The sequence below is a fragment of the Dendrobates tinctorius genome, unplaced genomic scaffold (assembly GCF_039654945.1).
Source record: "Dendrobates tinctorius isolate UK_male_01 unplaced genomic scaffold, ASM3965494v1 ptg000396l, whole genome shotgun sequence".
Lineage (NCBI taxonomy): Eukaryota > Metazoa > Chordata > Amphibia > Anura > Dendrobatidae > Dendrobates > Dendrobates tinctorius.
Genome location: NW_027362062.1, coordinates 3,223,941 through 3,247,087, shown reverse-complemented (window position 1 = coordinate 3,247,087; position 23,147 = coordinate 3,223,941). Strand labels below are relative to the sequence as shown.

The 23,147-nt window shown below is 43.6% G+C and overlaps 1 protein-coding gene across 1 annotated transcript; it reads left to right on the top strand.

Annotated features, from left to right (window-relative positions):
* Nucleotides 1-387: 387 nt before the first annotated feature.
* On the top strand, nt 388-22,184 carry DIO1 (iodothyronine deiodinase 1). Its single transcript, XM_073563740.1, has 4 exons — nt 388-753; nt 12,660-12,803; nt 17,462-17,661; nt 21,825-22,184. Exons 1-4 carry the CDS (start codon nt 411-413, stop codon nt 21,888-21,890), a joined length of 753 nt encoding a protein of 250 aa, XP_073419841.1. The 5' UTR covers nt 388-410; the 3' UTR covers nt 21,891-22,184.
* The last annotated feature ends 963 nt before the right edge of the window (nt 22,185-23,147 follow it).

Genomic DNA, 23,147 nt, shown 5'->3' with positions numbered 1-23,147 from the left:
TCAAACTTGGCCATATCTTTTTTTTACATAGTAAGCCTAATTGTCTTTTCCAGTAATTGAATGTTCTCATAATTTATCTGTGGATGTGGTGTATCCATTCATAAACAATCAGTTATGTCATTGAGGCACCTCTGTGATACCTTGGCTCAGCGAGACATAGTATGGGTGACAGGTATACTTTTGTCTACTGATATATTTTATATCACAATAATACTTCTATTTTCTTTATACATTCATCACGTATTCATATAGCGCGTTTGTTATAAGGAAACACCTAGCTTTTGCTGCTGCCAACAAGTAGTTCCCCGAGGGGACAATCTCCATGAAGCAGGTTTGGCCACTAATAACAAAAAATACTTTGTACAATCTATAAATTTTACAGTTCCTTGTTTGGTCTACTCATATTGGCGATGTCTGCTCAGCTGTTAAAATGTGCAGCGCGGTGTGTGCAGAAGGCTCTGATCTTCTGCTTTCTTTTTCTATACGTTGCTGTGGGTAAGACCCTCATGTTCATGGCTCCGAAACCTATGGAAAGTATCCTGAAATCTCGCTTTGAGATGACTGGAGCCCACATCCCAAAATTCCGTTATGAAGACTGGGGACCGACGGTCTTCACTTTTAAATTCTTGTGGTCGCTTCTCCAGATTATGTGGCTTCGCTTGGAAGATGAAGCGTTTTTGGGCCAAATTGCACCAAATACACCAGTGGTGGACATGAATGGAGAACTACATCACATTTGGGATTATTTCCGAGGTAAGAACACGACGCTGATATCTTCTACTGTATTAACATGACTTTTTTTCAGTCCCATTTTTGGGGATTTGTGTCCAATTTGCCCCTTTTTCTGTTTTTGTTTTTTTTGTGTTGTTCCAATACACATAAAGGAAATAAATGTGTATAAGAAAATGTGTGATTCCAATAATTTTCTGGGAGAAATACTTAATTTTCTGGAACAATTTCAAGGGTGCAAACACTGACTGTATACATGACTGTGCTTGCTTCTATACTAATATCATTCACTTATAATTTGGGTTTTCCCAAAGTTTGTTTGATTTAGTAAGACTATTTTGAAATTCCGATAGGGAATTCGGACTCATAAAGTAGGTTAATTTCTTTGGGACCCTCATCTACTAGGGGAAATGGAGATTTGACATGTCTGTATGTTACATGGACGACCGCTGATTTTTTTCCTTATGTGGCTCTGTGCGGGAATTGAACACTAAGACCCCGATTCATCAATTACAGGGTTTTTTAAGTCACTTTCTTTTTTTTTTTGTCTTGTGGTATCAGTTGCTGTTTTGGTGCCAAATGCATAGAAAATGGCGCATGCGATTCTTGAACTTGGTGCAAAGTAATAAGCAAGGACTTTATTTTTATCTTGAACTGTTTTGAGCCAAAATTCTCGAAAAATGCACCGAAATGTTGGCATACTCATACACTGGGGGGAAATTTGTGCCAAATTTTGTGAGTTTTTACAAAGTCACAATGGATGAATCAGCCTAAAACATCTGGAATTGCTAAACTTCGCTCACAAGGAGAAAAAACACAGAAAAAATGGTCAAGAACATATTAAATAGGCTTAAAAAAGGCGCAAAAATAGAATTATGAATTAGTTCTAAACAAAAAAACAAAACAAAACACACAACTAGACAAAAAACAGGCACAAAGAAAATGAATCGGGGCCTATGGCCTCATTTATCATAACCATCTAAAAAAAAATCGGTCTCTGTAGCCCATAGCAATCAATCAGAGACCAGCTTTCATTTTGTAAACTGCTCTGCTAACATGAAAGCTGTGCTGTGATTGGTTGCAATGAGTAACAAAGACCTTTTTTCTTTTAGACTGGTTTGATAAGTGCCACATTCTTCTATTCTGGTCGCTGAGGGTGTAGATTGCTACATTGAGACCTCCTATGATCAGTGATGATCGGGGACATTTTAACAAAAAAAGATGACCCCTTTAACACCTTGAAAATTTTCTTTTTATTTCAAAGCTGGAAGATCTTTATGAGAATGTTGTTATAATCGCCATGTGCTTCATATACTGTATGTTATGTAATGTTATAAGATGCAAGTTTTAGTAGTTATTGCCTGCAGCAAAAATACACGACACTCCGAGATTTGTAGAAACTAGTTAGAGCGGTACAACTAAAATTTCCCTTCAAAGAAATTTGATCCTGTTAAAGATTTCACACTGCCACCAACCCCATTGATCCTTACCATGAAGAAGATCCATTGCCGGTTCTGCTCCATCACAGTGTTTACCCCAATGGACAAAGGGACCTTGTTCTCGTAGTTCTTGTGGGCAACAGCGTTCCTAAGGCTGGAGTCATTTTTAACATCATCTTTTACATACTGTAATTTCTATTTAATTTAATGCTAGTTTTCCAACTAATAAAGCAATCTTATATAAAGCTATAGATAGATAGCCATCAGATATTTTATAAGCTCTGTGGAGCTTATCAGGCCGCTTTTTAGGAAGAAATGTAAAAAAAATAGCATGAGGTCCCACTATTTTTTAATAACCAGCTAAGGGAAAACAGACAGCTCTAAGCCGATCTTATTAGTCTGGGAAGGGGTCAATATCCATGGAGCTTCCCAGCCTATTAATATCAGCCGCAGCTGTCTGCTTAGCCTTTGGAGGTTATTAAAAATAGGGGGGAACCCGCTTCATTTTTTTAGGTTCCCCCCTGCAGCCAATCATAAAGCTCAGTGGCTCTGCCTGAGAGTAAGCAGAAGCCACTGAACTCACTGATTGTCTGCAGTGCTGTTGATATGATTTCAGAACTGAAGACAATAGCAAACACTGGAAGCAGCAGCGGAGACTCAGGACTGGACCCAGGGAAAGTGAGTAATGCGCAAGTTTGGGATTTTCTTTTGTATACAAACCTGACCCTGTGCTGCATCTATTAAAAGTACAGCATGTGAACAGTGCGAGAACACTCCATAGCGTCATGTCATGTTCCCTTGGGATATATGTGACACAGTTTGAGAACCTAGGTCTAAGGGTGTGTGCCCACGTTGCGGATTCTGCTTTTGGCCTTGCGGATCCGCAGCGGTTCCTGCTGCGTTGTACAGTACCTTTATTTTCTATGGAAAATGAAAACCGCAGTGCACATGCTGCGGATTTTTCCGTGCGGATTTGCTGCAGTTTCAAATCCGCAGCATGTCAATTATTTGTGCGGAATTCGCAGCGGTTTTACACTTGCTCCATTGTACAGGTGTCAGACCGCAGGGCAAAACTGCAGGCTAATCCGCAGATAATGCAGGCTAATCCGCAGACGACCTGCGGATTTTGCAAAATCTGCGCGGAAAAATCCGCAGCACAATCCGCAACATGTGCACTCACCCTAAGGCTTGGTGCACTTTTTGTTTGTGGCCGGTGGCATCTGTCCACCATAGTTAACCTTACTGGTGGACACAGTGAGAAGAGGGCCCCTTATATACAGAGCAGTATATGGGCCCTATGTAACCCAATATCTCTTCATAATGGACAATTCCACCTGCTTTGGAGGTAGAAATGGGCCACCTTACCTATTGGGCCCCCGTGCGGCCACACAGGTTACACCAAAGATATGTCTGCCCCTGGTTGACCCATTTTGTTTTGTTTTAAACATCTTTTTATTGTTTTAACATAGACAAGAGTAACAATATATGCGACAAGTACGAACAAGTATCATTGGCTTCATAGATTTTCGTCCGGACGCTTCGAACAACCGTTAGCATCTCTTTTGTTGCTATTTGTGGCATTTTGCTATATGACAGAACAGACAATAGCTAGGTTATGAAAGACTAAAGCCCCCGTTACACATAGCGATATCGCTAGCAATATCACTGTAACATCACCGATTTTGTGACGTTATAGCGATATTGCTAGCGATATCGCTACATGTGACACTTACCTCCGACCGGCTCCCCCGCTGGTTATCGCTGATCGCGCGAGAACGTCCTGGATCATTTCTCGTTGGACGCTTCCTGCTGGGCTTCCTGTGGCGCCGACGAGCGACGCGTGGAGGCGGGCGGAGGACGTCTGGATCGCCGCGTCTGACAGGTAAGTAGCGACCCCCGACCCCCTGCAATGTCGCTGGTGAGATCTGCCTGTGTGGCAGCTCACTAGCGACCACTTAGCGATGCACCAGTGCTCCATATCGTTGTCGGGATCGCTGGTGCATCAATAAGTGTAACGGTACCCTTAAACTCGTAAGTCCAAGACAATAGTCGCATCAGAGTATAAACTTTCAATTAAATATAAAGATAGTAGTTAGAGAGAAGGGAAAAATATAGAAAAGGAAAATATTTGGGGGTAGGGTGGGATAGGAATTTCAACAGGAGTAGTGTCCAGTCGGTAGTTATTTTGCCCTGTTTGGTTAGTCAATCAGTGTTGCTTGAAGTTTAGCTGAACTTGGGGCAGATTGATATGATCTACTGAGGGTTTAGTAAGTTTAAGTATTCATCTGTTTCTCTAAAGAGTGTCCACGGCGCCCAAGTCGAACTGAATTTATTCATCTTAAAGGTCGTACTGGCAATTATTTCTTCTATATAATATATTTGGTTTACGTTGTGCAACCATTCTGTCAGGGTAGGGCAGTTCTGTGATAGCCAATGTAAGGGGATAAGCATTTTAGCTGCTGCTAACAAGTACATAAGGAGATTTTTGTGTTTATATTGTGCAGTGTCACCAGACCAGCTTAGAAAGATCAACTTAAGGGATGGAGGGTTTGGAAGCTGACAGTCTCCTAGAAATTTTAAGCAGTTTTTCCCAGAAAGGCTGAATTTTATCACACTGCCACCAAATGTGGAGGTATGATCCTCCCTCACCAAGACATCTCCAGCAATTGGAGGATGTCTCCTCAGGTTGCCACCTCTTTCTTGTGTCAGGGGTGGTATACCACCTAGTAAGGACCTTATAAGAGTTTTCTTGGACCCTTACACAACCAGAAGGACCATGCGAGTTTTTATATATCTTTTCAACTTCCCAATCTTGCAATTTAACCTCGAGGTCTCTTTCCCATTTCAATATAAACGCTCGTTTAACCGAAGTGGAGTGGGTTAAGAGCACCTGGTAGAGCTTACCCAACACGCCCTTTGGTTTATTTCTCTGAGACAGTAACTTCTCAAAATCAGTCAACTCTCTATGTGGAAGTCCAGAGCGTAAATAGGATCTGATCGAATTATTGAGCCTGTTGTAATGAAGGAAGTTAATATGGTAATGTGGGAATTTCGCTTGTAAATCCTGCAGTGGGAGGATCGCGCCTTCTTCCATGAAAGCATCTAAACTTTCGTTTATCTTATGTAAAGAGTCTGTGTCTCTAGTAAAAGGGCGATCTAAATGAAGGCCAGGTAGGTCCCTTATTTTTATCAGAGGCGATGGGAGCGGCATTAGTGAGGATGAGAATCTGGCCCAGGTCTTGATCAAATTTTTTGTTATTGCATTTTGGGAAAGAACTTTCTTTATAAAAGCCGTAGACGAGTGAAGGACGGACAGTGGAAATCGGTACTGATAATGACTCGTTCGCAATCTCTGTCCAGAGTTTGTTGGTACTATCTCTTGCGCAATCAATTAGAAGCGATAAAATTGCCGCTGCGTGATATTTTTGTGGGTCCGGTATCCCCATACCCCCTTTATGTTTAGGTAGGGAAAGTGTATTATAGCTTATTCTAGGTTTTAAACCCCCCCATATATATCTCCCAAAAAGAGATCGGACTTTCTGGATGAACGTGTCTGGGACTTTAATTGGTAACATTCTGGATATATAACTGTACTTGGGTAAAATGAACCCCTTGATGAGATTTGTCCTGCCTATCCAAGAAACATAGGGTGCCTTCCACGACTTAATGGCTTCTAGAGTATTATCGAGAAGGGGAACGAAGTTGAGTGTAAAAAGGGAGTTCCAATGCGGGCTCAGTTTAATGCCTAGATATTTAATATATTTAAAGTTCCACCTTATCGGGAATTTTGCCTTCAGATGTTGGATTGTTGGAGGTCGTATATTTATCCCCATCGCCTCAGAATTCTCTAGGTTCATTTTAAAGTTCAATAACTCTCCAAATGCCTCAAACCTCTCTAGTACCGCTGGGATTTCTTTCTCCGGGTCCGATAGGAGCAAGAGAAGGTCGTCTGCGAACGCCGCTACAACGTGTGAGGAGTCCGAGATCTTAATGCCCTCTATTGCTGAGTGTTGTCTAATACTCTGGATTAATGTCTCGATGGTTAGAACAAACAAAGTTGGTGAGAGGGGGCAGCCCTAACGCGTGCCGTTTTTGATTTCAAAGGGAGGTGAGAAATCTCCATTTACCCTTACTTTTGCAGAAGGTGACTTGTACATTTGAAAGATGGCCTCAATAACCGTGAGGGGAAAACCGAACCTCCCGAGAACTTCACGCATGAATGTCCAGTCCACCCTATCGAACGCTTTCTCTGCGTCGGTACCCATCAAAACTAGAGGTTTGTGGTGGCTGTGCGCATGTTGCATCAGGTACAATACTCTCAGGGAGGTGTCTCTCCCCTCCCTACCCCTCACAAAACCCACCTGCTCTGGAGATATAAGTGTGTCTAGAATCATACTAATCCTTGTGGCCATCATCTTTGCAAATAATTTTAGATCATTATTTAATAGTGAGATCGGTCTATATTTACTACATAGTTTGGGATCTCTGCCCTCTTTGTGTATTAAGGAGATGTGTGCTTCCAGTGTTTGTCTCACAAAAGTTCCACCACCTAATACATCATTGCACAGCTTTAATAAATACGGGCCCAGAGTGTCACAAAAAGTCTTGTAGTAGGAAGCCGGGAGACCATCTGGACCCGGGCTCTTGCCCATAGGGCAGTCCAACAGTGTGGACTGGAGTTCCCGGATCGTGAAAGGAGCTGACAGCTCCTGCTGTTGTGTTTCGGATAAGGTAGGGAGATTTAAATTTTGTAGAAATTCTTTTATATTGATTCGTCTTTTTACTAGCTGTTCTACATTCTCTCCCGGTCGTAAATCATACAGGGTGGCGTAGTACTCCCTGAAAGCAAAGGCTATCCCGTCTGGGTTTGTAATTTTAGCTCCATCTGAACCCTTAACCATATAGATAAGAGATCTAGCCTTACGTTTTTTGATCATGGATGTCATGAATTTCAACATTTTATCCCCATGAGCAAATACCCTGTGTTTCCATCTCGTGTAAATTTTTATCGAATCTTTGTTTAGTAAGTCTCTAAGAGATTGTCTCTTATAAGAGAGCAGGGTCAAGGTATTGGGGTCAAGTGTCGCTCTATGATCTTGTTCTAGTGTCTGGATCTCCTTATATAGAGTTTCAATTTTTTCTTTTCTGTTTTTAGTCCTATGCGAGGCCATAGAAATCAACTCGCCCCTTATTACGGCCTTGTGAGCCTCCCAGATAGTTGAGAATTGAATATGTTCACTCAAGTTAAACGCAAAGAACTCCTTAATTTTCTTTTTTATTTTATTTCTGGAAGGTTCATCCGTTATTAAAATTTCATTTAACCTCCAAGGTTTGTTGCTTGGTCTATGGCCTATCACTAGTTTATTTATTAAGATGGAGTGGTCGGAGTGAACGCTCGGGAATATTTGTGAGTCTTTCAAAATGTGAGGCCATTTGGAATGGGATAAAATAGTAGTAGATTCTACTATAGGACGAATGCGCTTGTGAGAAATGTGAGAAGTCTCGTACTGTAGGGTGAAGAAATCTCCAGGTGTCAATCAATTGGTTTAGATGTAGGGTTGTTCGGATACGTGTCAGTGCATTCTTAGAAATACTTGATTTCCCCTGGTTGACCCATTTTGGTGTCTTTGTGTATGAAAGGGAAGTCTGCTATGCTTTGCTATACAGTTAAGTAAACTGTATGCACATGCAAACGGTAGGTAAGAGAGCACACTTTTGGCCTCTGTCTTGTAAATAGGGCCCAAGGCAACATTAAAGTATATGCCAAGAAAAGCACCTTCGTATAAGAAACCTGTGCACTTAGCCTTAAGAGCGTGCTGCCGTTGTCATCTCACACCCATCGCTGGAGCTGCACTACAACTGGTTCTGCTTACCACAAATGTATAAGAAGGATCTTGGACTTTTTCTCTCATGCAATGGAACAAAATATGGAGACGCCTTGTTTTTACACATTCATGTTTTGGAAATGCATCTTGGCGCTGGGTGGTAGCCGTGGGCGAGGTGCTCATCTTTTACGCCCAGGCATGCTACATGAATATTGTGGTCCTGGCTGGCTGTGTGGACTTTGTCTACGGGAGCACAACGCCCTTGCAGGCTGCTTGATGTCGGTGACTTCGGCTGGCCAGGACCAGATGTTGAAAAGTGCAATGAAGGAGACCATCAGTCAACAATAAAGTTTTTTTTCTTAACAGTAACATGGTGGGAACTATGTATAATAGATAGTGGGTGCATAACTTAACAAACCTTTCCTTCACATCATGGAGCATCTTCACTAGGGTGACCGGATCTCATATGGGGGGGAAAAAATGTCAGAATCTTGTTCGTCTGGACCCCACAAAACGATTCCCCTTTCCAGATATTGAGATAGCCAAAATTTCAGCTCGATCAAACGACGTTAACCCGTGCTGCTCGTCGCTCAGAGTTTGAAAAAAATCCAAATTGAGGTATTTTAAGATTTAGGTATTTTGCATAGTCTGTTAGACTATAAAGAATGTGACAACAACATTGCAGAAATAGCCCTGACCAAATTTTCGAACCATTTGTGGTATTTGAATGCAGAGTTGGTGGGATTATCGCTTTTTGATCCCACCATTACAGACAATGAAAAGTTGTTAATGGCTAATAAATTGCTCAGTAGCACAGATGAACCATCAGAGCACGCTAACCTACATGAGTTGATAATTTTACATAGTTATCTAATCTATTCTAGAGCTTTTGTTAAAGTAGTTTTTGAAACGTCAGAATATAATGCTCGGCATTTGCTTACAACTTGCAGGACATATTGCTTTTGTTCTTCATCTTTTGTCAGAAGGTCGTTAAAGTCGGTTACTTCCTACCTCTTTTAATTTTTCTTTCCTAACTTTTGGATTTACAACCCTAGCGTGCTCTGATGGTTCATCTGTGCTACTGAGCAATTTATTAGCCATTAACAACTTTTCATTGTCTGTAATGGTGGGATAAAAAAACGATAATCCCACCAACTCTGCATTCAAATACCACAAATGGTTCGAAAATTTGGTCAGGGCTATTTCTGCAATGTTGTTGTCACATTCTTTATAGTCTAACAGACTATGCAAAATACCTAAATCTTAAAATACCTCAATTTGGATTTTTTCAAACTCTGAGCGACGAGCGGCACGGGTTAACGTCGTTTGATCGAGCTGAAATTTTGGCTATCTCAATATCTGGAAAGGGGAATCGTTTTGTGGGGTCCAGACGGACAAAATTCCGACATCGATTTTTTGCGGTCACCCTAATCTTCACACACAGTCTCTCTACCTCTTCCAGGCTTTCTTGCTTCTGTCCCCAAATTCCTGCCCTTTTGCCACAATCCAGCACAGTACTACAGTCCAGTAAGTGAGAGTCCTATATTTCAACCAGCGGTTCCATGTCGTCTTTTCCCCTTAGGGGGATGGATTGCCAACTATAGCCTGTACTTAGCTTCTCTGTTTGCTGACGTCTTCTATCTCCCGCCCAGGGCACTCTCTTTGTCTTCGATTTCCATCCTGTCCAGTTACCTCTCTGAGTTGTAAACTGGTGGCCGTACTGCTAGGCGACCAGTTCCATCCAGTCTTCAGTGCATCACTCTGCCGTGGAAAAAGTTCTAATGGTGATCATACTGATGTTAGGCTAGTTTCACACTTGCTTTTTTTTGCAGCGCGTTTTTCCCGCAAAAAAACGCATTGAAAAAACGCATACATAAGCATACAACTGCTGCGTTTTTTTCAAGCATTTTTATGAGCATGCATGAAAAAAACGCAGCGTTTTTATGCGTTTGTATGCGTTTTTAGCGCGTTTTTACCGCGTTTGCGTTTTTTTCCAACATTTTTAGGTGGCCCCTCACACTACCCAAACCATGACTTTACTAACCCTAACCCTGACCCTAACCCTAACCCTGACCCTAACCCTAACCCTAACCCTGACCCTAACCCTGACCCTAACCCTTAACCAAATCATACTTAACCCTAACCCAGACCCTAAACCCTAACTAACCCTAACCCTAACCCTAACCCTGACCCTAACCCTAACCCTAACCCTGACCCTAACCCTTAACAAAACCATACTTAACTCTAACCCTGACCCTAACCCTAACCCTAACCCTGACCCTAACCCTAACCCTGACCCTAACCCTTAACAAAACCATACTTAACCCTAATCCTGACCCTAACCCTGACCCTAATCCTTAACAAAACCATACTTAACCCTAACCCTGACCCTAACCCTAACCCTGACCCTAACCCTAACCCTAACCCTAACCCTGACCCTAACCCTTAACAAAACCATACTTAACCCTAATCCTGACCCTAACCCTGACCCTAATCCTTAACAAAACCATACTTAACCCTAATCCTGACCCTAACCCTGACCCTAACCCTAACCCTGACCCTAACCCTTAACAAAACCATACTTAACCCTAATCCTGACCCTAACCATGACCCTAATCCTTAACAAAACCATACTTAACCCTAACCCTGACCCAAACCCCAACCCTAACCCTGACCATAACCCTAACCCTAAACCCCCTTAACTAACCCTAACTCTAACCCAAACCCCTAAATTCCATGGTTTTAAAAAAAAAACGCATATGCAAAAAAACGCATACATGAGCATGCCAGTGCGCACATATGCGCATCCATAGGCTATAATGGCCATTTTTAGCGCAAAACGTGCGCATATGTGCGCATGCGCTTTTTTGCAGGGCCAAAAAATGCAACATGCTGCGTCTGGAAAATCCTAACGCACACCCCAAAAAAACGCAGCGCATGAAAATCGCATACATGCGCTGACCAGTGCGCAGGTATGCGCACCCATGTTTAATATAGGGGAAAAAACGCATGCGCAGGTGTGCGTTTTTTTCCAGCGCTAAAAAACGCAAATGTGAAACCAGCCTAACTGAGTTCATTGGCTGTAAACTCCTAGGACCTTTCTGAGGACATTGCGAGCGTGTGAACTTTGTCACGCTTGCGGTGATGTCAGTGAGGTGAAAGGAGTTCACCATGAGGCACTGAGCTGAGCAAGCACGCACAGCCCAGTGTCTCTGCTGGATGGCAGGCTGTATAGTCACATTGTGCAACAATGCAGCTTGCCATCTAGATGTAGCATAGCTAGACGTGTCGTGGGACAAATGGTTTATTATCTTCTAGGTGGACAGGTGAGGAATATGATTGTTTATTATTTTAATTCTGTCACAGGAGACACTGGTTTCAGTGAGTGTTGACGTGAGTATAGCTGGTTTGGTTTAATTTAGATTCACTAGAGGTGTCTGTGTCATTATTTCAATTAAAAAACTGTATTTTGGGTGTGTGTGTTTTTTATACAATATTACTATAAGGTTAGTAATGGAGGCATCTTAATGACGCCTCTCCATTACTAACCTTGGGGCTTGATGTTACCTGACAATAAAAAGGTGACATCAACCTCCCAACTATTACCCCACTTGCCACCGCATCAGGGCAAATGGGAAGAGCAAGACTAAGTCCCAGAATTGGTGCATCTTATGGATGCGCCTTTTCTGGGGTGGCCAAGAGCTGATATTTTTAGTCTGGGAGGGAGACAATATCCATTGCCCCTTCCTAGGCTATTAATATTAGCCAGCAGCTGTCTGCCTAGCCTTTGCTGGTTATTAAATATAAGGGGACCCTATGTCATTTTTTTGGGGGGGTCCCCCAATATAATAACCAGTAAATGCTAAGTCTACAGCTGTGAGCTGTTATTAATAGCCTGGGAAGCTCCATGGGATGGGTATTACCCCCTTTCCAGGCAATAAACATCTGCACCCAGCTGTCTGCTTACCCTCTCCTGGTTAATAAAATGTGGGCTCCCATGCCATCTTTTTTAGAAAATAATTCAGTAAGTATGAAAAATATGTATAGTAAGTTACAAAAGCACTGTATTAATTATATATATGTGACTGATATCTTTCTATCTATTCTATGTATGTATATGTCTTCTATTCTGTCAGGTCATGCTGTGATTTTACTGTACGCCGCAGATGAATTCCCGGGTTTTCAAAGGACATGGGTGTGTAAAAATTGGACGGCACTCACATGGTCTGAGTGCCGTGAGATTTCTTTCTCACACCCATTGACTTACAATGGCGAGTCTCGTCTGAGATACGAGGACAATCGCAGCATTTTTTTTTTTCTCATTTCGATCTGAGCTGAGAAAAAAAAATTGCAGATGAGCAGGGACTCTTAGATTAACATTGGTCCAAATGCTATACATTTTTTTTTATCGGATTGCTCTTGTCTGTTTTCCTCGCAGATGAGTATGAGCCCTAAGTCTCTAAAAGGGCAGACAAGGCATAATTGATGCGATCTAGGATCAATTGGCAATAATATTAGTAATTTTCTAGAAACAACATAAAACCTCATAACAAATAAATTTGCATTTATTTTTGCATAAGAAAAAATAACAAAAATATAGAATGAGAACGTTGAAAAGCTATAATATGTGAAAATATATTTCTTATGTAATGTTATATATTTTCAGGTCAGCGTCCTTTGGTCCTCACATTTGGCAGCTGCACATGACCTCCGTTCTTTTTCAGGCTTAGCGAGTACAATAATCTTGTCCAGGATTTCTCCTCTGTGGCAGATTTTTTGATTATCTACATTGATGAAGCTCATGCAGAAGGTATGACAATATTGGATTTTTTTTTATTACTAAGGAGCAGTGTTTGAGAGATTGGCTTTACGGAAAAGATAAGCGTTTTCCATAGCGGAAACAGTAAAAACACATGTAATCCGCACCTGACTGTAACAATAGAGCTAGGTAAGTCAGCAAGAAGGAAGGGCCTGTTTAATCATTTGCATTTTTTTTGTCTTGTTGTATTTATTGATGTTTTTTGCACTAAATACTTCAAAATGGCGCAAGTGGTTATCTAATTTTGCGCTACATCAAATATTATCTCTATTTTCGTCTGTGACTTTTTATGAATCAGCTGAAAACATCAACCACATACCTAACCCACAATGGTGAGCATTAAAAAAAAATCAGGCAAATACATTTATAATAGACTTAAAAAAGCCACAAATTAAAATAATAAGGCACAAATGAAAAAAAGGTGTAAAATACAAAAAAAATTGATAAAAAAAGCACAAATTCGATAATGAAACGGGCTTCAATTTTCAAAATTAAAGTAAATTTATTTAAAACTTGATCTGGCTAAAAACGCATTGAAAAAAGACCCTCACTAATAAAATGCAATAAAAAAACCCCACAAGAAATGTAAAAGAGCTAATAAGAGTGGAAATACTGATGAAAATCCACAGGGGCAAATCTACATCATGTGAACTTAGCTTTATTGTAATTGACAACCACGGAGACCCTTACATCCCTCCACGGAGACCCTTACATCCTTCCACGGAGACCCTTACATCCCTCCACGGAGACCCTTACATCCCTTCATGGAGACCCTTACATTTTTCCACGGAGACCCATACTGTGACGAGGTCAGCTTACGCTGAGTCGACTTTTTCTTTAGAGTGGACCCTCTGGGTCATGGCACCCACTCACCTAGGGCGAGCTGACCTTGAGAGAAACCACCCCCTATACAGGGAGTGTCAGGGGCAAGACCAAGGGGGTGAGCCACCACGACTGCTGGCACCAGACGGCCGGCTCAAGGAAGACACAATGTGAGTGTCAGACGACCAGGAACGAGCAGGAAACAAGACAAGACAAGAGGTAAGTGCAAGGTATCTTCATTAAGGCAAATTCAGGATAACACTAGGTGCAAAACGTGATAACAAGCAAAACACAGCAAGGTGCGTGCGTAGCACGCCAAGGTCCATGGAATAGTACGTGCTAGAAGCCCGGTTACTGGCAAGGACACAATGGCATCAGACTCCGGACAGCTGGCAGGGATCAGGGCATCAGGTTGTAGACTTCATGCTTACGATCTCTGGCAGTGATGGCAGATTCCGGGATTCCAGCAGGCAAAGCAGGGTACAGGCAAGGAGGCACGACAGATCTCCAGGCATGGTGCGTGTTAGGGAACACGCCGAGGTCCAAGGCAAGATTCAAGGCAGGGTGCGTGCTTGGGGCACACCAGGGTCCAGGGCAAGGTGCAAGGCAAGGTGCGTGTGTAGGGGACACGCCAGATTCAGAGTGCGAAACATGGTGCGTGTGTAGGGGACACGCCAGGGTTCAAAGTTCAACATAGCAGACAGGATGCGTGTGTAGAGATACGCCAAGGCACAAGGGACAAGGCAGAGTCCTGCGCGTGCAGAGGGCACGCCAGGGTCATAGTGCAAGGCAGAGTCCTGCGCGTGCAGAGGGGCACGCCAGGGTCAGGGTTCAAGGCAGAGTCCTGCGTGTGCAGAGAGACATGCCAGGGTCAGGGTTCAAGGCAGAGTCCTGCGCGTGCAGAGAGACACACCATGGTCAGGTTCAAGGCAGAGTCCTGCGCGTGCAGAGGGCACGCCAGGGTCAGGGTTTAAGGCAGAGTCCTGCACGTTCAGAGAGACACGCCAGGGTCAGGGTTTAAGGCAGAGTCCTGCGTGTGCAGAGAGACACGCCAGGGTCAGGGTTCAAGACAGAGTCCTGCGCGTACAGAGAGACACACCAGGATCAGGGTTCAAGACAGAGTCCTGCGCGTGCAGAGGACATGCCAGGGACAGAGTACAGGCTAGGACCTGTGCGTGCGAGAGGGCACGACAGGGTACATGGCAAGACCTGTGCGTACTTTTCCAGAAGCACGGGGAGGTATGCCACGGGGCAGGCGAGGGCCTGCGCGTGCTAAGAGAAGCACGGAGAGCACAATGCAGAGACAGCGAAGCTGCAAGGAAGCACAGAGAGCACGGCTGGGGCACTGGCTAGCTGGACGGGCTGCAGCACAAACAGGCGGGTAAGACTCCAGCGAACCCGACTGGGGCATAGCAGGCGACACAGCTGTCACTGACCGACGAGCACGGCTGAGGCACAAGCAGGTGGGCACTGCTAGGGAGGGCACGGCTGAGGCACAAGCAGGAGGCTAGGAAGGCCAGGCACATGCAAAGGGCACACGGAGAAACAAGGTAAGGCAAAGCAAGAAATAAGGCAAGACTAGACAGAGTACGGAACATGGAGCGGAACGTATGCAGAAACACAGAGCCAGGTCAGAGTGAGAACAGAGCTAGCAGCGGAGCGTAGGCCGAAGCCCAGAGCCGGGTCAAGGGAGAACCTTGAGACTAGCGTGGAAATGTGGAAGAGAGCACCAGAGGTAAGAGAGGAGGAATGGTGCGTGGGTCACCCTCCCAGGGCTGTGGGGTACTCGGTACCGGGCCGGTGTCAGCGGGATGTGTCACAGCGGCGGTGACCCGGTCCGTGGCCCTGGGCGCCCAAGCAATGGGGGAATGGAAATGGTGGAATGTAATTGAATGAATAGTTTGTGACGCCACCTGTGGTGTTCGGCAAGTGAGATGTTAGGCCGACGCTGCATGCAGATCCACTGGAACTGATGGTATGGTGCAGCAAAGATGTAAAAGGTCCCCACAGGTGAAGCTGTAGTCCCAGGGCAGTGTAGATGTGGTTGGCACGAGGATGTAGCAGTGCCGGAAGGGTAGGAAGCAGACAAAGACACAGCGGGGTGCAATTTCTGTACCTTTACTTGATAAATGCAGTCCAGGGTCCTGATTACGGTACTGGAGCAGGCTAGCCTGGATGCAGCTTAGGGATTCTCTCTCAGCAGATGGGCTGTGCAGTCTCCTTCTTAGCGCTTGTTTGAGTGAAGTACTCCTAGTACTGAGTTACACTAAAGTTCCTCCTAATTCTCTTCTACTAGCACTCCTCGTCTGGCAGACAGCTGTAGCCGCTATTCCTCTCCTGGCTCACTCCGTGCTGCTGTGCCTCCGAGTCTTAGATGGGAGTAGGGCATGTACAGCCTCCTACTCCTCTGGTGTCTGTTGCAGGACCGTTAGTATCCGTACAACCGTGGAGACCAGGCTCCAGTTCATGCGCTCTCACTGTGAGGGAGCTCTTTTCTCAGCTCAACCTCCAGCTTCTCTCCACACGTCTGCACACGTGGACCTCCTCACACTAACTGACCACTCCTTCCTCTTGGCCCTCAGAGAGCACTCCTCCCCTCAATTCCGGTTCAGAGTCCCCCCTGCTGGCCTGGAGTGGAACTGTGTTGCATGTATAGGTTAACTGCGAGAGAGACCCTTCACTGCTTCCAAGCATGACTTCACCCTCCCTGGAGGAAGGCAAAGCCACTGTGGCGGCCATACTCCTGGGGGTGCCACATGCGTGTGCCAGGAGGCACTACAGAGCACCATAGGTAAGAGCAAGGAAGCACAAGCAAAGACAGAGAACGTAGGAAGGACCACAAGGCAAAGCATAGCAAAGGCAAGACATGGCAAAGCAGAGAACATCGGAAGGACAACAAGTCCAAGCATGACACGGACAAAACATGGCACAAGAGACAACACAAGACAAGGCACGAAACAAGAGGCAGAGTCTAAGCACAGAGCGTGTGCAGAGACGCACTACAGAGCAGAGTGCAGGGGCACGGAATACAGGGAGCGACCAAGCAGACCAAGCAGCCATGCAGGGAAGAAACACGATACTCAGGCCCCGACCATAGGAAGGGCCGGTCTGATATAGCACCATAACACCTGCAGTTCCGGGTCAGGATCAGGGAAGGACTTCCGGTTCAGATCCTCCAGGATCATAGAGAGTGTTGCTAGATCAGACTGGGCAGAACCATAGAGAAGATCACATGATCAGGGCTCCAGGAATACATAGAGGATTACAGAATCATACAGTGCTAGAACATAGGAAAGGTCACATGATCAGGGACTCCAGGAATACATAGAGGATTGCAGAATCAGAGCAGAGACGGATGGTTACCTAGCAACGGCGTTCAGCCATGAGGTAAGGCACGCGTGCACACCGCTCCAGGCATCTTGCAGCACGAGACATAACGAGCATGAGAATTCAGTACACGTGCACACCGCTCCAGGAGTCATGCGGCATACCAGACATGGCGGGCATGATAGTTCGGTGCACGTGCACACTGATCCAAGGGTCATGCGGCATAACAGACATGGCGGGCATGACGGACATGACAGGCATAACGGGCATGACACTTACATTTTTCCACGGAGACCCTTACAACCTTCCCCGGAGACCCTTACATCCCTCCATGGAGACCCTTACATCCCTCCATGGAGCAGCCTCATGGGATCGAACAGCACTGACACTTAATTGCACTCATCAATCTAATACTTTGATAAGTTTGATAGCTAATCCAGTAGAATATTGGCTCCGGTATCACTGCATGTGTGAACGACTTCGTTTTATTCCATTTCTAGATGGTTGGGCTTTAAAAAACAATATATCAATAAAGAAACATCAGAACATCCAGGATAGGCTGGCTGCAGCTAAACGCCTGCTGGAGGAGCTGCCATCTTGTCCTGTGGTGTTAGATACCATGCAGAATCTGTGCAGCGCCAAGTATGCCGCCCTGCCCGAGAGGCTTTACATCCTGCAAGAGGGTAAAGTCATTTATAAGGTAATTATGGAAAAGTGGTGTCACCAGTAACTAAAGCATGAAATGTCATGTATATTTTTATATATAACGTTTGCACATTTTCCTTCCCTTCTTCTAAGACCTCATTCACACTTCAGTTTAATTTTCGTAAGTTTTTCTCAAATGAGAAACAAACTGTTTCTCCACCTTCTCCTATCTAACAGCTGATATTAATCCAACACTTGGATGAATATCAGAGACGTCTCATCGATTTTGCGCAAACCACCTGGTCCACAAAAAATCATGTACAAGTGAACAGCCCTATAGACTATGTCAGCTATGAGTGCCATCTGTGAAAAACATGGATAAAACTTGTACGCGACGAGCAGATGTCTGAATGTGTCCCAAGAGTCATAATCTTTTTGAGTTTTGCGTTAACATAGCAGTACTAGGGCTTGTAGTTTTTTTTTTGGGAGGGTTTTGCGGCACTAGTTGTTGTTTTCAGTGACACCATTAATTTTACCATATTATGAAAAATGGGACACAAATTCCAAATGTGATGAAAATGGTGAAGAAAAATAAAAAAGCAACACCGTCATTGTTTTTATTTTATTTCATTTTTACTGTGTTCATTGGGAAATAGTAAAAGTTACCTGGCGACACAATTCTCTGGGCGAGTACGATTATGGGGATACCAAATTCGTTAAGTTCCCTTTTTTTTACTTTAGTGGCGTAAGACAATTCTGAACAACATCAATTGTTTCATTTTTTTATTACAAGTAAAGCTTTTGTATTTGTTTATATTTTTTTTTTGTTATTTCTATTTTTTTGCATTTAGTCCCCAATAGGGGACTTTAACTTACAATTGTCTTATTTGATGTATATACTGCAATATTGTAGTATATAGTGAAAACCACAGTGTCTCAGGAGTACAAAGATGGCTACGACGTGGGGTTTTCAGTAGGTTTATGTCGAAGAGGGAATAATGGACACCAGAACAGATGCATCTCTGGTGCCATTCCGCATGAATGCTGCTGTCAGATATCTACTGGGCCGGCTCCATACACAGTACATCATACGTCGAAAAGGGGATAATATTCATTTTTAAAAGGGCTCAAACTGGTTAACAAAAAAATGAAAAATAAACGCAGTGATACTCCACCGATCCCTGGAGCTTGATCCATGTCTTGACTTAAAAATGGCCATTTGAACAGCCCCCAATGACTACAGATTATGTTCTGTGAAAAACACAAAAAAAATGCAGAATAAAAAACCGGACATCTGAATGGGGCTTAACGCTGTAATTCTTTAGTATTGTTTAGAAATGGCGCTGCAGAGTCTGTAGCTGTACAGTTAAGATGCTGCTGCCCAAGGGAAGAGCCGGCGATCATACAGCTGGATTCCCACCAGAGAAATCAGAACGTTTCCGCCATTCTGATCATTCAGTACATGGAATTAAGAAGCTAGGTATATGCTGAACAGCTCTATAATGTTGGTAGGCAGTTTTAGGGAGTGTACTGTTGCCTGTAACTGGTATAAATTGTATAAACTGTATATATAATGCAAAATGTTACCATAAATTATAACCACATTGTAAGCCCCACCCCTGAGGAACCCAATAGAGCCATTAACCATATTATTAGAAATTGAATTGTAATGATGGTGATGTAATTCTGTTGTAGAAAAATACTTTTTGGTTATGGTCACTGGACTACCTCAATATTTCTGTAAAATGGTACAATGATAAAACCCATAGGGAAAAATTAACCGAAAATTTTTTAGACAATATATGTTACATCCGTCAAACCAGTATGAAAAATACCCCCTCAACTGTGTTAGAGCCAGTTACCACAAAGGTATAGCAATTGTATTTTCTCATGCACACCACTCTCCTCTACTTTTCTGTGTATCCGCTGCCCTTTGCTGTGCTTGGCGCCGAGTCTTAAAAGTGGCCCGATGTTCTTAGGTGACATCATCTCCCAAGGCCTTTAAGGGTACGTGCACACGTTGTGGATTGGGTTCAGGAATTTCCTGAGTGGATTCTGCATCTCATGGCAGAATCCGCAGGTTAAAATCTGCGCGTTTTTATGTTTTTTTAATACGGATTTAATGCGGATTGTCATGCGTTTTTTGGCCAGCGGTTTTCTATAATGAAATGGGTGTAGAAACGCAGCGGAATTGACATGCTGCGGAAAATAAACCGCTGCGGATTCCGAGCGGAATTTTCCGCAGCATGTGCACAGCAATTTTATTTTTCCATTGATTAACATTGTATGGTCAAACACTTGTGGATCCGCAACGTGTGCACATACCCTTAAGGCCCACTTGAACAGTGATATCAGTCAGTGATATGTTCAGTTGCCATTTGTTTTGGAGCTTGCAACCTTCCAGTTTCTTCTGCTGATGTCATCTCCTCAGGTTCCTGTGGTTCATACAACTTGCTTCTACTCCTCCAAAGACCAGCTGAATAACCCATCGTTTGCTGTAAGCATTACAAACTGCTTCTTAGGCCTGTTTCACACTTCCGTTTTTGTGTCCGCCAAACGGATCCGTTTCCGTTTTTTTGACGGAAACTGATGCAAACGGATCCGTTTTTTTAAAAACGGATCCGTTTTTTTGACGGATCCGCGGTAACCGTAATGGAAGTCTATGGGACAAAAAAAACGGATCCTGCAAAAAATGGCGGATCCGTTTTTTTTACGGAAAACAACGGATTTTGACGGATTTGAAAAAACGGAAGTGTGAAACAGGCCTTAGAGACTGTTCCATTATATTACAATCATTTTTGAAAATTCCTAAGGTTTCTACTATCTGCATCTATTCTCTTAGCTGTTTGGCTTCTGGTGTCTGCTTCCATGCTTGTCTTCCTGGCTTCCAGTATAGCCAGTTGTCAAGGTCCTCTTTGTGCCATGTGTCATCTGACAAACCCAGCCTGCTGCGTCTTTGCCCTCAGTGTGTGTTTACCTGCCCTGTGGCTTTGTGAATCCACCTCACTAGGTGAGCGCTAACAATCCATATTACAAACACAAGTTCCAGCCTGACAGCGGGACAAGTGACGTGAACTACCAACATTCTAAAAACTTTTATGCTGCCGTTAGTCTGGATTATGGCACCCACAGTAAGGCCAAGACTTAGGCTGGTTTCACATTAGCGTTTTTTTGCACAGCGCATCGTGCGCACCCGTGCGCATGCGCACTGCGCACCTATGTTTAACATGACGTGCGCATGGTCTTGCGCACACGTGCGTTTTCGTGCGCATGCGTTTTTTTGTCTTTCGCGCCAGGCGCGCCAGACGCAACATGTTGCATTTTTTGGTCCGCCCTGTCTCGTCAAAAAAACGCTTGCGCACGGAATGCGCAAAAACAACACATTGAAGTCTATGGGAACGCATGCGTGCGCATGGTCTTGCGCACGCTTGCGTTTTTTTGCGCATGCGTTTTTGAGGTAAACAAGTCTAGAATGTTCTCTAGACAATGGAAAAAATGTCACACCTAAAAACGCAAGTGCATAAAAAACGCAAACGCATGCAAAAACACATGTAAAATGCAAGCAACGCTGCGTTTTTTTGACGCATCAGCGTGCGCATGACGTTAAAAAAAGCATTTGTTTTGCGTTTTTCATGCGCCCAATGCGCTGCGCAAAAAAACGCTAATGTGAAACTAGCCTTACAGCTGTAATACAGGCTAGAAACTACAGCTTTTATATGGCTGTGTGAATTAGACCTCAAAGGGGTTGTCTCATCAGAATATCAAATTGCCGGGGTCTGGCACCCCTACCAGTCAGCTGACACAATCCAGGCCAGATGGAAACACATGGAATGGAGATGCACATTGCGGTTCCATTCAATGTGTAGCAGTGGCAGCAGAGTACTGAAGATCTGCTCCTATTCTATCAATAGTAGATGGTCTGCATTACCCGGAAGCAGATGCTACACATGGTTTACATCCAACCCCAGCAGGTAACAACTTATCGGTGACTGTGCCAGATGTTGGACCCCTACCAATCAGAAATTGTTCTATCCTTTAAATAGATTATCAATATAGTCTAACCAGATAACTCCTTGCAAAAAGAAAGAAAATACCCTGGTAACGATCTGGTTAAAGTGCAAGAACAAGAATAAAAGCCGATGATTAGTATTACCCGAACTTATGTAATGTGTAAATGTGATTGTGTAATTGTAAGTAATAAAAATAATGTAATTACAGGGCAACATGGGCCCCTGGGGCTACAAACCGGAGGAGGTGCGTTCTGCGCTGGAGAAAACAAAATAGTTTGTGTAATATACATCCAGAAGAACAAAATCCCGTCCTGTGCTCAGAGACTGCCTGTGAATGGTTGTACGTGTTCATCACCTGATCTCCACGAACGATAAATCCCAGATGCATCAGACACATTCTCTATATCTGCCACAGGTTTACATTCAGAAAAAGGCGTTTCCATATATTTGTTTGTGAAGTTTGTGGCCTAAAGCACTACTGCTGGCCTCAGTCTGATTTTGCAAATATCTGGAAATGTCCTGTGGTCCTGAAGCAAAAAAATAAATAAATAAAAATATTAGACCATAAGAGGTTTGTTAATCATTAATCTTCATTTGTTGTTATTTTAAAAAGTGCAAAATGAAGAGCGCACGCGACAGGAATGAGAATCTGTTCATTATTCAGAATTGAGCAAATCATTATTGGAATTGACGCAAAGATCAAAAACACTTTACTTGTCCATTTTAAAGTTGCAATTTTCCTGTAAAGAAAAAAAAACAACAACGAATTGGTCTAAGTCGATTCAGATGAGCGAAACAGATTTTTGGTTGCAGAAATGCGTGAATATTTCCTACTACGTCACCATTGTTTAAGCACAAATGTTGTAGATTGCATCAATGCATTTACCCATCTTTTTCAAGTACTTTAAAAAGACCATGCTGTGGTCGAAACGTATGTATCGATGGCAGAATAAATTTTTGATCACTTTTTTTCACCCGGATTGGATGCTGCCCGCCTCTTTCTTTTTTTCTTTCTTTTGTGAACTCTTTGACCAATTGGGTCCTTGGGCTTGGAGCATGCATCCTGACTATTCCTGTTGTGCTGTCGGCTTTTTTCCTAATGTTGCCACTGGAATCCTCTTCCCTCCTCCATGACGACATTGTTGAGTTGGTGGATGGCAAGCCCAGCACCTTTATCCTCATTTTCTTTAACAAGGCAGTGGTGGTCTTGCACGTGTTTGGGTTTGTTATCGTATTGGAATACTGTCCTGCGATACAGTTTCTGAAGGGAGGGGATCATGATCTGCTTCAGTATGTCACAGCACATGTTGGCAAGCTAAACTGATCGTCTTGGTTCCATTTGGTGGGTGTACACTACTGAGGGGGAACTTTTTTTTTTTTTTAATTGCCTAGTGTCAGCCTTGTAGCGCCTGTGTCCCCAATGAAGCGATAGAGAAATTACTGTTTTTCAGAATTGTGTGACACTAACCAATATATATATATATATATATATATATATACACACATACATACACACACACACACACACACA